The sequence below is a fragment of the Populus trichocarpa genome, chromosome 4, assembly GCF_000002775.5.
Source record: "Populus trichocarpa isolate Nisqually-1 chromosome 4, P.trichocarpa_v4.1, whole genome shotgun sequence".
Taxonomy (NCBI): domain Eukaryota; kingdom Viridiplantae; phylum Streptophyta; class Magnoliopsida; order Malpighiales; family Salicaceae; genus Populus; species Populus trichocarpa.
Window position 1 is genome coordinate 11,780,586 of NC_037288.2, and position 17,454 is coordinate 11,798,039.

A 17,454-nucleotide genomic window follows, 5' to 3' on the forward strand; every position below is an offset into this window, starting at 1 on the left:
TAATTTCTCAAATTGCAGGTTGCTTTCCCATTCTTCAAGTGGGGGCAATGTCTCTAGAGGCTTTAACAAGCTAATCGAAGGAGGCCACTTCAAATATGATGGTCATCCTGCCTCAACCCGTAACAATGAAAACCCATGTGACAACAAAAAGCCCGATAAATTTAATGGCCAGCACAGGTATCAACCCAAATGTCAAATATGTGATAAATTAGGTCACATTTCTAAGTATTGTTCGCGGTTGAACTCTTGTAAAGCAACAACTAATTGTGCTTCCACCTCACAAGCCAAAGACACTAAATTGCTTATTGACTTGACTGCTTCTCACAATATCACTAGTGATCTTGCAACTTTATCAGTCCATTCAAAATATGATGGAACCAATGAAGTTTTCATTGGTGACGAATCAGGTTTACGTGTCTCACATATTGGTTCATTGGTATTTCATTAACTCACTTACACTTTCTATTTAAACGATACACTTTGTGTTCCGGGTATATATAAAAATCTTATTTTTGTTCATCATTTCACTTCCCGAAATAACATTTTTTTTGAATTTCATTCCCTTTTCTTTCTTGTTAAGGATCCAATCACGGGGGTAGTACTACTCAAAGGAGCACGTGAAAATGGTGTTTACACACTTCCAAACTCACTGGTATCCTCTCCAAAAATGTCTTTGGATTTTAACAGTGTTGCCCTAAGGAAAATTTTCTTTAGATTTAACAGAAAATTTAAGTATAATTCAACCGTTGTATATCCTGTTATTAAGTTTTAAGGAGCTTACCGGTTCTGGATGTTCTAGACTTTTTTTTTTAACTTAAACTTGTATAATTATCCTTAAAAATAGTTGTTAGACTATCATATATTCTATCTAAACCAAATCCCTATTTAATAATATTAAATTATCACTTAAATACTCAAAACCGTACATGTCTACCAGCCCTGCCGGCTACATCACAATTACAACATGCCAGTGATTTTTGACAGCATTATCAGTCCTCCCGGGAAAAATCTAGTAATCAAGGCCCGTTTGTTACCATAAACTTTATGAGCAGCCATTAGCCTTTCTTCTTCCTCTTTTTAAAAGCTATTCTATTGATCTTCGGATTCAATCGATGGGACCATCTCGATCTACAGCTCTTACCTTCAATCCCGACAATGAAGACAAGTAAAATAAAATGTACACAAATATAAGAAACGTTAAAAACCTTTGGCTAAACCAAAAATAAAACACTTAATGTGGACAAACATGCAACTTCTTTAATTACTTGGTCTTCCTTGTAACTTTTATGCTATAATGTTCCGGTTTTGAGGTCCATGAAGAGCACCTTCTACTTGTCACCTTCCATTCTTTCTTTCCCACTCACTAAACTCTTATTAGTGTTTTCTATAAGTGCATCATTGTCTTCGTGTTTTCTCCCATCATCACCAACTTCACTATATTGCTCGTTCTCCAACCTACTACTGCAGCATTTGTCCATTTAGGCCTTGTCAAAACACTGAGAGGAGCAAGTATTCTGTGGCAGTCTATAAACAGAGGGAGAACCCATGTCATTAAAAGTTTCCAGTGGCAGTACTGATGAGTTGCAAGGTGTAGAAGCATAGATGGTATAATGACGGGGAATGCCATCATTTTCTTGGTGACAACAAAATGATGTCGTGGAAGTGTTGCGAGGTCATTTTCATGGGCCAAATGCAAGAAAAACAGTAAAAGAAAGCAGTGGAGATTGGAAGCTACATGATGCAATCAAAACTAAATCAAAGGATCCATTAGAAATTGAAGATGGGTCAATTAAAAAATTATGAACAAAAAAACTCATAGATACATTCAATGGACATATTCAGAATATTTGGATTAAAATAAATTTTAAAAAAATTACATCTTCAACAAGTAATGATCAAACCTTAGTTAATTTAATCTATTTACAAGAGAGGTCTAATTCATCTATTTCATGAGCTACTTAATTTTAGCAGTTAGAAGCATATTTTTTCTAATGCATAGTTTTACAATAACAAATATAATTTTTTATCCAACTGTTGGATCAAACTAAGCTTTTACTAGAAGATTCCAGAGGACTAGTTTCATATTGGGTTAAAATTTCAGTTGATTTAGAATTATTTTTTTTTTATTTAAAATTCTCATATTATTTTTCAATTATTGTTTATGATGTTTTTACCTATTGTAAATAGGGTTATTTGCTTTATATGTAGGTTTTTTTGACAAACTTTGATTTATGCAATTATTATTGTATAGTCTTAGGTGGGGGTTTAATATCTAGAGTCTTAGTGCCTCAACACAGGTTATCATTGTGTCAAACTCAATCACAAGCTTTCATTGTGTCAAACTCAATCACAAGCCTAAATTTAACTTTCTTGGGAAGGGTCGACTTGACTATGGGTTTCTGGATCTTTTTACCAATAGGGTTTGCATCAGTTGATATCAAAATAAGGCTTTAAAATCACATTATATCCCTTTATCTTTTAGTTTATGTGTTATTTCATTGTTGTTGTCATCTAGAACCTAGTTGTGGCAAAGCTTTAAAAAAAGACATACTAATTGTGATCATGTTGTCTATAATTCAAAAACAAAAGGAAGAAAGGTTAAAGAAATCACACAAAGACAAATTAAAAAAAATAAGGCTTGGGCCGTAAAATTAGAGTTTTTCCACAAAACTTGGATTCTACATCTCAAATCTGATATTTTTTATTCTTGAGATATATTATTATCATATCTTGACTTTTGGGTTATTTAAGTATGTTTTGTTGGGTTATTTCTGAAAATTACACAAAAATAATTCATAACGGGTAATTTTTGAAAATTAAATCGTTTTGCTATTCGCAATTTTATATTCATAGCTTTGTATTGATAATTTTTAGTTTTTATTGCTTCTTAAATCTTTATATTATTTTCGGTCGTGTTATTATGCAGTTAAAATTTTCTGATTTGTTGTGAGTTAGTTCCTTAAAGAACTAAAATTTTGAAATTAAGTGATAAAAGGTAAAAGATGAGCTTATTATATTGAAAAGCTGAAAATTTATGTGAAATATAAGGGAAGTGACTTCTATTGAGTGTAAACACATGCATAAAAGGGTGTCTGAAGATATATTTTCTCTTGCTACTAACATGATTTTTATATCTTAACAATATAATCAAAAGTTGATCATCACTGCCAAGGGATAACAATAATCTTAAATGGAGTTATTTGGCTATGAAACAATAATAAGATGGCTAGATTAAGAACCAAAGTAGCTAGCCTTCAAGATGGGTTAGTAGAGGTCCTAATGGTAGAAAGCCTCTTAAATGAGATATTTCATCTCTAGAGGACTCTATATCCAAAAATACAAATGAAAAGGTCAAGGATTTTGATCATAAACATGATGCTAGGTTTTAATGACAATGGACCCGTAAACATAGGGGAGTTCAGCCACATGATTATTTTGGCCATAAGAGAGCATATAAAAAGGATGGTTTTAATGATGTTAAGTATCTAATTGATGAATAGGCTTTGCTGATTAGGAGGTCACTTAATATTCAAATTAAAAATAATGATTTGGAGTAATAAATAGAGAACATATTTCATACTAGATGTCACATAAGTAACAAGTTATGTAATATGATTATTGATAGTGTGGGTTGTGTTAATATTGCTAGTGCTATATTTGCTAGAAAATTGAATGTGAACACTATTAAGCATGAAAGACCTTATAGAAATTCAATGGTTAAGTTAATGTGGAGAAGTAAGAGTTACTAAATAGATTTTGATATCTTTTTTGGTTGGAAAGTATAAGGTTGAGATTTTGAGTGATGTTGTTCATATGTATACTACTCATCTATTGTTAGGGTGTCTTTGGCAATTTGATAGAAAAGTCAAGCATGAGAGGTTTAAGAATAAATATTCCCTTCAAAATGATGAGAAAACTTTCACACATGTACCTTTGTCACTTATATAGATTTATGAAGATCAACTAAAACCGAAGAAGAAAGGTAGAGCTGAAAGTTCAGAACAACCATATGACGATGTAAGAAAGAGTGAAAATCATGGGATCCTTAAGAGAATAGTTTTATACAAGATGGAAAAAGATAAGGTTTTGACCGAGAGAAGAGAAAAGAAAGAAATGGTGAGAAAAGAAGGGTGTGAAAAAAAAAATCAAGAAGCAAGTTGGTTTTTATACAAAAAAGGGAGATTAAGACAACCTTTTTTTATGACATACTTATGATTTTACTTATGCATAAAGAGACATATTTTAACACTAATGAATTTGATCCTTATATTCCTAGTATTTGTGTTTCTTTATTACAGAATTGTGAGGATATTTTTCCTAATAAGATTACTAGTGGGTTACCACCTATTAGGGGAACTAAACATCTAAAGTTCCAAGCGAAGTTGAATCGACAACATGTCAAGTGGGTTAAGTTTATTGAAATGTTTTCATTTATGAGAAAATATAAGCAAGATAAGAAAAATATAGTGATTGATGTACTATCGTGAGGGAGTGTACTTCTTTCAAGTTTAAATGCTAGATTATTAGAACTTGAGTATGTGAAAGGTTTGTGAGTTGATGATGAAGATTTTGGCCAAGTTTATAAATCATGTAAGAATTCGAGATTTGAAAAATTTTATAAGTTTAATGGATATTTGTTTAAATAAAAAGATTGTGTGTGTCTAATTGTTTTACACATGAGTTGTTTATTCGTAAAGCTCGTGAGGGTGGTTTAATATGACATTACAGGGTTGTTAAGACTTTAAATATTTTGCATGAGTACTTTTATTGGCCTCATTTGAAAAGATATGTGAAAAAATTTTATGATAGGTGCATAACATGTAGACAAGCTAAGTCTAATGTTTCACATCATGGTTTGTATACTCTTTTACCTAAAGAACCTTAGGTTGAAATATCTAAGGATTTTTTTTGTAGGTTTACTAGGTGTCAAAAATGAGTAGGGATGATGCAACTAGTATAGCAGACTTATTTTTATGGTTGTAGACAGGTTTTCTAATATGACATATTTTATATCTTATCATAAAACTGATGATGCAACTAGTATAGTGGACTTATTCTTTAAGGAGATAGCTCGGCTTCATATGGTTCCTAAAAGAATTGTTTCTAATCATAATGTTAAATCTCTTAACTATTATCAGAAGGTTTTGTAGGGTAAGTTAGGAATAAAATTGTTATTTTCTACTACTCTTCATCCACAAATAGGTGGTTAAATTGAAATAGTTAATAAGACTTTAACTATATTGTTAAGAACTATCATTCAAAAAAATTAAAGAATTAAGAAGATTGTTCATCATTTGTTAAATTTGCATAATACAAGTGTTCATTCTTTTATTAATTATTTCTATAAATGTCATTTTGTTGGCTTAGATTAATAAAGATCTCTTTTACGGTTAATAAAAAGATAATTTGATTAAAATAGAAGTTTATCAAGATTACTTAGCATTATCTTCTATGTAATTATCTGATTAGTTTAGATTATTTAAAAGATAAGTTCAGATAGAGTAGAAAAAGTTATCCAAAGATAACTTTATTAGTATTTTTGTAAAACACGTTAGTAGTTTGTTACCAACGTGACAGACTAGAAAACTTGAAGACTATCCTTATATTTATCACATAAGACATGTATATAAGAAAAGTAAAGTTTGAAGAAATGTGTGTCCCATATGCTTTAGAAGAGAATTTCAGAACATTAAAAGCATCAATTACATGGAAGCAAGTGTCAACAAATTAAGGAGTTTACACAGAGTTTTACAGCACATACTCTTGACACATGAGGAGTGTGTAGGCAATTCTCGAGAAGAATTGGTCCTTATAGAGTTGGAGAGCCTACAAACTCTTAGGAGGAGTTTTTGTGTGAATTGTTAGCAACTAGAGGTTCCAGTTAGGATGACAACAGTTTGAAGATCGTCAAATGTATTGGCAAGATACTGGGGTAGGAAATATAACATGGCTCACTATCTCAGCAAGTAAGGTAGTATAGACACAAAGAGTTGTGTTCAGAGATATTCCTCTTGTAATCATTCAAACTAGTGAAAAAATTATTTATCCTAGGTTTGGCTACCCCGGAGGGTTTTTTTATCTTTTGAAGAGTTCTTTAAATGGTTTTCTCTTTGTAACCAAATACCTTGTGCTTTTAAGTTTTATGCATTCTTTATTTATTTAGTTACTTATCAGTGTTTGCAAAGTGTTATCAAATCATTTGTTAATAGATGATAAACAAGAAAAGGGACTTTCAAATGGTATCAGAGCAAGTTCACTCTATAAGAGTGAGATCTATTTTTCCTGATTGAAGATGTTAACACTAAATTCACCACCACAATTCAATGGTAAGAACTATACCTACTGGAAGGTCAGAATAAGAGCCTTTCTCAAATCAGTAGATGAGAAAGTATGGCTCTCATTAGACCAAAGGTGGATCAAACCTGAAACATGTTTTGCATAATAGAACATAGATGATGCTACTAATTGTAATTGGAATAACAAAGGCCTAAAAGCTATATTTATAATAGTTTCTCTTGATGAGTTTAAAATAATATCTATGTGTGAAATAGCTAAGGAAGCTTAAGATATTCTTAAAGCTTAAAGTTACTCATGAGGGAACTAAATCAGTGAAAAAATCCAAATTATAAATGTTAACCTCAAATTTTGAGGAAAATAGAATGCTGGAAGATGAATCTTTTGATGAGTTTTATGTTAAACTTAATGACATTATGAATTCCAGGTTCAATCTAGAAGATAAAGTGGAGGATGCATGAATTGTAAGGAAGATCCTAAGATCCTTACCTGAAAGATTTGGGCCAAAGGTAACAGCCATTAAAGGAAGCAAGAATTTTAATACTATATGTGTTGAAGAACTGGTAAGTCCATAAAAAGAAAGGTAAGTCCATTGCAAATATATGAATCTACATTGCCTCATAAAAAGAAAGGTAAGTTCATTACATTTAAATCTTATAAGGAAAAACATGACTACTCTTCTAATGATGATCTTAATAATAAAGATATAGCTATCATAGCTAAGAAATTCAAAAAAAATCATGTTTAAGAAGAAGAAAATTGAAAGAGGCAAAAAGGTAAATAATTTTGTCAAAAGAAATGAATCAGAAAATGAAAGTAAAATTAAGACTAAATCTAGGGAAATAGTTAAGTATTTTGAATGTTCAGGATAAGGTCACTTGAGAAGTGAATGTCCTAATTTAAAAAAAAAAATAAGGGAAAAGCTCTTAATGTCATCTTAAGTGATGAATCTGACTTTGAAAATTCCAATCCATCATCTGATAATGAATGTGTTTTTGTTACTCTTTCTGACACTATTAATGGATCTATTGACATGAAATAAATAATTGAGATATCATATGATTCTGACACAAATCAGACTGTAAGAAATTATAGTGATTCAAATATTACTTTTGTTATTGTCGTCATGAACTAAGCTTGCAGGAAGCTTATGACGACTTGTGTGAAGATATAGTGAAAGCCAAGGAATTGAACAAGAAATTGTTCAATAAACTGACAGATATGGAAAATGAGAAGAACAATCTGGCATAAGCCCTAAATCTGTTAGAAGTAGAGATATCTAGATCTTTTAGGAAAGTCTAAGCACTTAAAAATGAGTTAATTATGTGCAAACAGTCACAAGAACCGCCAGCAACACAAAAACTTGATGGATTGTTGAAAGCTCAAAGGGCAAGTACTGATTGTACAAGATTAGGATATATGATATATGGAAACTCCATCAACAATACATTTATATCTTCCTCCTCCAACGGGATTACCTTTGTAAAATGGTAAGGAACCTTTCATGCCAGTAAAAAAAACAAACGTCTAAAAAAGTAAGTTGAAAGGTAAGTTTATCCCTACCTATTAGCATTGCTGAATTCAAGGACATGTAAACAAAAAACTGTTTCACAAGTAAAAATCAAAATCTAGAGTAAAAGGTTAATTTAGTCTTAAATCAATTATGTACTATAGATAGGAAAAGTGATAAGTCAGTAGGTTGTGAGAAATCTAATGAGACTGAAAGTTTTAATATAACAAAAATGAAAAATTAATGGGTAATTAAGAAAAAAGAATGTTTAGTAGTACACATTACACTAAAAACTATGAATAATAATTTGTGGTATTGAGATAGTGGTTGTTCTAAACATAAGTCAGGAGATAAAGGGCCTGTTTGTTTTTGCGTTTCAAAAGCACTTTTGAAAAAATTTGAAATTTTTTTATTTTTTTATTAACTTCAAATTAATATGTTTTTAGTGTTTTCAAATCATTTTGATGTGCTGATATCAAAAATGATTTTTAAAAAATAAAAAAACATCATTAACATGCATTTTGGCATGAAAAGCTATTTGAAAAGCAACCGCAACCACACTGCCAAACAAACCCAAAGATCAATTTAAGAAATTTGAATAGTCCGAAGAAAAAAAAACCTTCCTCATGGGTAAAGCATAATCATCATATGAAGAACATCATTGGAAAATTAGATGAGGTATGAGGTTGAGAAAAAAAATTTAATCAAGTCTCATATGTGTATTGTTTGTCACAAGTTAAACCTAAAAAGGTTAACCAAACTCTACAAGATGAAAACTAGATCAATGTCATGCATGAAGAACTGAATTAGTTCATTAGAAATGATGTATGGAAGTTGGTTCCACATCGTGACATTCACAACATAATTGGAACCAAGTAGATCTCCAAGAACAAATCAAATGAGCATGGAATAGTTATCATAAACAAAGCAAGACTAGTGGTACAAGGATACTCACAAGTCAAAGAAATTGATTTTGATGAAACATTTGCACCAGTAGGTCGTGTGGAGTCTGTTCGTATACTGTTTGCATTTGCTTGTCACTAGAACTTCAAACTATACCAAATGGATGTAAAGAGTGCTTTCTTGAATGGGATTTTACAAGAAGAGGTATATATAGAACAACCTAAGGGTTTCACTAATCATTTGTTTCTTGATCATGTGTACAGATTGAAGAAAACCCTTTATGGTTTAAAACAAGCACCGCGAGCCTGGTATGAACGATTAACAAAATACCTATTAGATAACTGTTTTCAAAGAGATCATACTGACAAGACACTATTTATACGAAAAAACAGGTAAGGAAACACTCATTGTTCAGATTTATGTTGATGACATTGTATTTGGAGCTACTCATGATTCACTTTCTCATGAGTTTGCTAACGAGATGAAATCTAAATTTGAGATAAGTATGATTGGTAAGTTAAACTTCTTTCTTGGCATACAAGTTAAGCAATATGATAATGAATTTTTATTTCTCAATCAAAGTATGCACCGAGATATAGTTAAGAAGTTTGGTATGGAAGGTAAGAATCATGCTCGAACCCCCATGAGCACTTCTGTCAAGATCAGTTCAGACCCCACAAACAAGTGTGTTGATTCCACACTTTATAGAAGCATGATAGAAAGTTTGCTCTACATAACTGCAACCAGACCTAATATTATTTTTAGTGTTGGTGTGTGAAGTAGATGTCAATCTAATCCAAAAGAATCACATCTTACTACAATCAACAAAATCTTGAAATACTTAAGTGTCACATCTGATTATGGTATTTGGTATTCAAAAGACTCGAATTTGAATTTGGTAGGTTACTCAGATGCTGACTGGGTTGGTAATAATAATGACAGAAAAAGCACAACAAAAGGTTGTTTTTATGTTGGTGAAAATTTGGCAGCATAGATGAGCAAGAAACATAATTCAATTTTTTTTATCAATTGTTGAAGCTGAATAAATTGTTGTTGGAAGTTGTTGCACACAACTTCTTTGGATAAAAAAGATTTTACAAGATTATGGTTTTACTCATGATAATATAATTGTTTATGATAATTCTAGTGTCATATTGGCAAAATCAAAGCTTGTGGTGTTATGAGCAAGTTTCCAACAAGATCATAGAAGGTAAAACAAAACAAAAAAAACAACAAAATATCTTTGCATGCATGGACAAACAAGAACAATTATTTTTTTAACACAACAGGAACAAGTTAAATTTTCCAGTTCTAGCATGTCTCCTCATCGCCTAGCTTCCTTACAAAGGCTTTCACAGGAATCTCATTAATGGTATGAACAAACAATTAAGGCAATATCTCATCATTCACTTCGACTTTTGTCTCTGCAATTTGTTATTTCTATGCAATTTGTTTAATAACGTGATATTAAAACAAGATCATATGACAAATGTACCCTGATTTTTTTTCTTTTATTATTATTATTATTATTATTATACCCTAATAGTTATTAAAACTTGTAAAAAACCACATATTTAATCTTGGATTTTCGAGAGTGTATTATGCATGCTCGGAAATTGTCTTGGCCTATTAAATAATTGTAAAAGAAAATTAAGGTAGAGAGATGCATAATATCAAATCGAGATATTTTATAAGAAAAATATATTAGATCTTGCAATAAATAAATCTTGCACCCACATAGTAGAGTGGGGCCGGCAACGTGTGAAGGTGGAGCTCCTCCAGCTTAAGCCGTGGAGTGCTTTGTTTGCATAACATTTTTCCCGTGTCAATCTCCAAAACTGAAAAACCTGCCGACAAAACCCAATAGTATCTTAAAATGCAAAATGACATTTTATTATAGGTTCTTTTACAAAGACAAGAAATCAAAATATCAAGATCACCACTTTCAATGATAGGCGAGCTTAATCGATATCTATGCCCTTTTAAAAAAAACAAACAATTTGTAGAATTGGGAGAAATTTCATTAGAGTACTCTGCAATGCTTGAAGCATCTATGATGACCAAATGACATCAAATGTTTGATAGCAAATGTTAAAGTGTTTGATAATGTAATATTAGTTGTTTTTTAAAGTATTTTTTTGTTTAAAAATATATTAAAATAAAATTTTAAAAATTTTATTTTTAACATTAATACATCAAAACAATCTAAAAATATCTGAAAAAATAATTTAAAACAAATTAAAAATTTATATTTTCTGTATTGTAGTACGTGGTTCATAAGCATATATATACTGAACCAAAGTGGTGCAGAAGGACGATATCTACCTCTTTAAATTTTATTCTTGGAAAATCATCAACATTAAAAGGAAGGAAAAAGAAAAGGTTGAGATCTCACTTTCATTAGAATTAACTATACCAAAAGGTGCATTTATTTTGCAGATCAAATACAAACAAGGGCACAGTGAACTAAGAGCTTCCAGCAGTGACCTTCTTTTCTTCTTGTTTTCACCACAAGCATTTTAAAATTTACTTGTATTTGTAATTTGAAATGCCCTAGCAGTAATCAAACAGCTGCCTTTGGACGTATATATGCATGCACACACTCCTGCAGTAAAAATGAAGCCTTGGCTCCTGAGATAGGAAAGAGGGAATTAGGGCTAATTCATAAGAGACATTGACCCAAGGTACGTTGACCATATACTTTCTGTCTTGCAACAAACACAGAGAGCACTACATCTTCATTAATGGTGCCGCCGGCGTGTTGCTTGATAATACTGCATATTTTATATGTCTTTTTCCAAGACAGGCAATCGTTGCTAGTACCTATACTGCCCTCCACTATACGTCTGCCCAAAGGACCAACCAGCAGGGGCGACATTGTAAGAAACCACACTGCGGCCATCGCTAGTCGTCACTACAAAAGAGAGACTCTGTCCATTAAGGTAAGAGTTACTCTGCCAGTTTTGGCCCCAGTTTCTCGACATTGATTGCCACCCAGTTCTCGAACCTTTGATGGCCACTGAATGCACATCGCCAGCACCGCCAACATTGGTAATCAGGACTAAATTGAAGTATGAGTGGCCATTGATGGTGAACCGAATGCCTCCGCTCCTCCTGCATCTTATCCTATAACAATCCGTAACCTCATTAATCTGTTAGGTTAAGAAGTTCTGAGCGGAATTAATAAAGCATGAAAAAGTGTTGATTAATTAACCTACCTTCTGTAGATTACTGGGACAATTCCGGCTCTATATTGGGCAATGTGTTGGAAGACAGGTTGAGAGAGATCAAAATGATGGTTGGGAGGATCACACCAGCCGCCGGGAGGGCAGAAGTTAGTAGCGGTGACCACAATTACGCCAGGCAGGCACCACTGTGGATCATTTACACATCTGATCTCAAAGCAAGCCCCACAGCTCAAACCATTGTCGAACAATGCAGTGCTCAGTGCTGCGGTGTTAGTTCCATAACCCTGGCTGTACAGATTTCCATAGCCACAAGCCCCACCTTAAAACACAACCAAGCTATGGTTAGCCAGGACAATATTGTAAGAAGATTATACATCATAGAGCTTGCATGTACATGATTTTCCTATCAAAAAGAAAAAAAAGAATACATGTCTCACATACCCATTGTCCCTGAAGCATCGCCACCTCCATAGAAAGTGGCATGAGCGTTAATCCAACCTCCATAATATCCATGAACAGAAGAGACAGAGGAGAGAAACCCCACTAAAAGAAAACCAAGAAGAGCCATTTTCCTGCACAAAATTAGATGAACCCCCCTTAGGAACATTGTAGCTACCTATAAATTAATACAAGTTGTAAAGCTATTAATTATTTCGAAAACATTATAGCTAGTAACTAAGGAAAACAAAAGGAATTCAATGGTAAACAGATATATAATGTTACTAGAAAATGTGATGAACCTTGGAAGAATTTTCTTGAAGGGAAATGAAGAGGGGAGGGGAGGATTGAAGAGAATAAATAGAAGCCAGCCAATATCACATCTGATTGAAAAACCTCACCATCTTTCCACTGTTGGGACCGTACAGTTATTTTAGTGAAAGAGACGTTTGTTTTTGCATAAAAACTTTCATGATTTTTAAAAAATTTATTTTACTTAAAATTAATATTTTTATATTTTTAATTATGTTGATGTACTGATGTCAAAAATAATTTTTTTAAAATAAAAAAATACTATTTTCAAGCAAAAAAACATTTGAAAAGCAACCATTATCATACTTTCAACACTATCTTTATGTAAAACATGAGTTTTGGGTAGGATAAAAAAACATTTTCAATATAAAAAAATGAATATAAAGACATTTGATATGTGTTTTTATATAAAAAAAAACTCAATTATAAATTAAAAAATTTATTCATGTATTTAATTAAATAAATTGAGAATTATTTGTGCAATCGCAAAACATTTAAAAGCCTAATTCTTAACCAACTGATATTAACCAGCTAGACTCATGGCTCGGGTCATGGACTCCATTAGGTAAAAAAAAATTAATAACTTGTTATTTAACTATGTGTTAAGAAAAATAAATTCTTGCAACCACTACAAGATTTCACAGTTTTACCGACGGAAATATTTTGTCGGTGTGTGATTAGAAGTTCGTCGGTGATTTATTTACCGACGTATTCACCGACGGATTAAGTTCGTCGGCTTTCCCTTCATCGGTGATTCCCCATTCTGTCGCTATATTGGTCGGAAAAACAAAAAAACCATTTGCCGATGGTTTTGCAGACGGAATTTGCGCGCCAAAAAAAAAAGTTTCTCGCTGAAATATACCGACGGATTTTTATTCCGTCGGTGATATCGTGATTTACCGACTGCTACGTATCGTCGGTAAAGTTGTCGGTGAGTGTTTGAAATACCGACCGAATATATCCGTTTGTAAATTCGTTGGTAAGTGTGGCAGCTACTGTCAAATGCCGACGAATTAAGTCCGTCGGTAAAGCTGTCGGTGAGTGTTTGAAATACCGACTGAATATATCTGTCTGTAAATGCGTCGGTGAATGCTACTGTCAGATGCCGACAGATTCATTCTGTCGGCAAAACCCTTGGTAATAGTTTTTTCAAAATTTGTTTTTAAAAAATTATTTAGAATATATAATATAAAATCATATAAATTAATGGTAATAAAAACCAATTATGCAAATAAAATTTATATTAAACATCAAAAACAAAAATCAAAGTTAAATAATATTCATTACAAACTGAATGTGTTTCAAAAAAAATATTAAATGAAGTTTTAAAGGTAAATAATGTTTATTACAAATTAATATAAAGGTGGAGCTGGAGGAGGAGGAGGAGATCCTGGAGGAGGAGGCTGGTGGTTATACGGCCAAAAAGGATTAGGCGCACATGTTCCACTCTGTGCTGCCATGTTCATAACCATTTCACGAAGCTGTTCATAAGCCGCTTTTTGTTGTTTAGACTCCGCTCTTTGTTGTGCATGAGACGCTTTGAGTTGTGCGCACTCCGCTAATAGGTGGTCGTATTTTTCGGTGAGCTGAGTCGTGTGTTGCTGCAAGGCCACGAACTCCTTAGATTGGGAGCTCCATATTGATTGGGAGCTCCCAACGACTGAAACACTACGAGTCGACCGCAAGTTGTCGGCCGTAGTGTTGGAGAGCCCGTAAACCCGATTTTTATCGGGTCCACCTGACGATCCAACCTCCATCCACAAATCCGGATCGAATTCCGGATGGGTCAAAATATCGTCCCTGTATCTCTCCCTCAACCGATTATTATAGGTCTCCTGAAAAAAAAAAAAGTAATCATCATATTCAATTCAATAAACATAATAACTTACAAAATAAAATGGTTGAACAAACATACCACAAAATGTTGAGCACGGTTATCAACGAACTGTTGCGCCCCCTTTTGGCGGTCTTGACTCCGCACGTGCGTCTCCACAAACAGCTCCATCGGGCTCAGCTCATGTCCAAGAGACGTAGCCTATAATGAAAAAAGATTAATTAACAACAACTTAATTTAACAATATATTTCATTTAAATTAATCTTACCATCCGTTTTGCATGTGCAGCAAACGGAACGGAGCCGCCAGTGTGCGTTGTCACCGAGCCATGAATTCTGCTCAGACATCACGTGCTCAAGATAGTGCGGCCATATATCTTCCGGAATGTATATTGGTTTGAAATCCCTCCAAACCGCAACATCGTTCCAGCCTTGGAAACCCCTATCTCTCGCGGTTTGTTTTGCCTTTTTTTGTGCTTTATACCAAAAATCACGCAACTTACTTCACGCAACCAAAAATTACATTTCAAAACATAAATTTTTTTCTTAAAAAAATCTTGTATTGTTTTTTATGTTACCTAGTTGTCGCGTGATTTTCCCACACCCTCCTCGCAACAGTGTTGTGCTCACTGTCCTAGTAGAATTTGTTTTATGTATAAATAATTAATTTTAAATAAAAATAATAATTTATTTACAATTATATTAATAAGCTGAAAATTATAAATTAACACCAACCTCAAACCTGTCAAACCATGCATTGATTTGAGGCATCCATTCATGATGCTTGGATATCTGACTCCATTGAAACAATGGAATCTCCATCGATGATTTAAATGTCGATGATATTACTCGGGCGGCTTCAATGTTTGTGAACCTGAAAATAAATGAAATAAATTCAATAGTGATTACTTCATAAATTATGTTGTAATTTTTTTAAAAAAAACTAAAACCTTAACAAACTTACATTGAAATGTCGTCCTTCCACTGTGCCTCGTACTTGCGGGTAAATTGATTCCGCTGCGAAGGCACGCCGCCTCTACGCTATGAAGTTGCGTTGGAAGAGGCAGCATCAGTTGACGACGCAGGTGGTGTAGGTGCCTCTTCTTGAGAGGCACCTAAGAAAATATCATCCTCGCTGCTAGACGAACTAGCTGCGACCATACGTGAGCGACCAGCTCTGGTTTTTGTTCTACACATCTACACAATTTTATACAAATAATTATATAATTAAATTCAAATGTTAAAAAGAAATTCGACAGCACCTCTCCTATACTGGATACTACCCAAATCTACAAACCTGCACATATTAACAATAGCCACAACCAATTGACCCAATCTATACTAATTATTCCAACATATTCAATTACTAATCTTAAGGTAAATTCAACACTAAGAATTACAATTCAACAAATTATTCAATAATTATGTCAATACAACAATAAAATATATTCAATAAATAAATAAAAAACTCTAGACTAACAATTAAAATTAATGGAAAAAATTAAACATAAATCATGCAATAATAGAGTAAAATTAACAATTATTCAAAAATATTCAATTACTAATACTAAGGTAAATTCAACATTAACAATTACAATTCAAAAAATTATTCAATAATTATGCCAATACAACAAAACAATAAATTCAAAAAAAACTCTAGACTAACAATCAAAATAAATGGAAAAAATTAAACACAAATCATGCAATAATAGAGTAAAATTAATAATTATTCCAACATATTCAATTACTAATTCTAAGGTAAATTCAACATTAACAATAAATATTCAACAAATTAACTAATAATAATTATGCCAATACAACAATAAAACATATTCAATAAATTCAAAAAAAAACTATAGACTTTAGGAATGAAATATGCTTACTTTAATAATGTGTTGAATTCAATACTTTAACTACATTACAAAAAATACACCAAAACAAAAAACATAGCAAAAAAAAAACCCTTAAAGTAAAATAAAATAGAAGAAACACATACCTTTTAAACTGATGAAGATTCACAAGAAAACTTGCTAGAGATTGCAGGTGAAAGCTTTGAAGAATGGAGAGGAAAAGATTTGAAATTTAAGGTGAAAAACTGAGGAGAAGAAAAAATGAACTGAATGGGTGGTCGCTGGAACTTATATGGCAGTTTTACCGACGGATTCACCGACGGATATAAAATTAATTATTATTTTAATTTATTCCTAGGTGAAGTGTCAAAAATCCATCGGTAATTTTTGAATTTCGCACCAAAATTTTTAATGACCCTCCATATTTTTCGTGGTCCGTCGGCAAGATGACGTGGTCAGAGATGCATTTATTGCACAACCCTTTAGAATTCGCGCAGTCCGTCGATAATTTTGTTGGTAAAATTGACCCGCCGACAACTTACCGACGGACTTATATCCGTCGGTAGGGACGTCGGTGATTGTGGCATTTCAAGTAATTATTTTCGAACTCTCTGTGAAATGCCGACGGACTTAATCCATCGGTATGGGCGTCGATGATTGTGGCATTTCAAGTAATTATCTTCGAATTCTCTGTGAAATGCCGACAGACTTAATCCGTCGGTATGGGCGTCGGTGATTGTGGCATTTCAAGTAATTATTTTTGAACTCTCTGTGAAATGCCAACGGACTTATTCCATCGGTATGGACGTCGGTGATTGTGGCATTTCAAGTAATTATTTCGTGTTACAAAATATATCATCCATGATCTATAATTATTTCAAGTAATTATTTCGTGATTGTGGCATTTCAAGTAATAAATATTTCGTGTTACAAAATATATCATCTTCATAATCTAAATTACATGAAAAAAAGGGTTTTACACAAGGCTTCATTTTGATTGTTAGTCAGAATTTTCTTCTTCTTCGTCATCAATTGAATTGTCATCACCTTCATCGTAATCTTCAATATGGATATCATCTTCTTCATCGACATTTGCTTGTCCGCTAGAGCTCAAAACAACATTCA

At 32.6% G+C, this 17,454-nt stretch overlaps 1 protein-coding gene across 3 annotated transcripts; it reads right to left on the minus strand.

Moving 5' to 3' along the window:
• Positions 1-11,076: 11,076 nt before the first annotated feature.
• LOC7463044 (expansin-A10) lies at positions 11,077-12,722 on the minus strand. 3 transcript variants are annotated; one of them, XM_024599183.2, is made up of 4 exons: positions 12,636-12,722; positions 12,337-12,467; positions 11,926-12,214; positions 11,077-11,833 (listed from the first exon to the last, which is right to left on the minus strand). In XM_024599183.2, exons 2-4 carry the CDS (start codon positions 12,461-12,463, stop codon positions 11,524-11,526), a joined length of 726 nt encoding a protein of 241 aa, XP_024454951.1. In that variant the 5' UTR covers positions 12,464-12,467; positions 12,636-12,722; the 3' UTR covers positions 11,077-11,523. The 3 variants fall into 3 exon arrangements, with proteins under 3 accessions (XP_024454951.1, XP_002306037.2, XP_024454950.1); XM_002306001.4 differs by having other exon boundaries at positions 12,619-12,650; XM_024599182.2 differs by having other exon boundaries at positions 12,337-12,651.
• Positions 12,723-17,454: the final 4,732 nt, after the last annotated feature.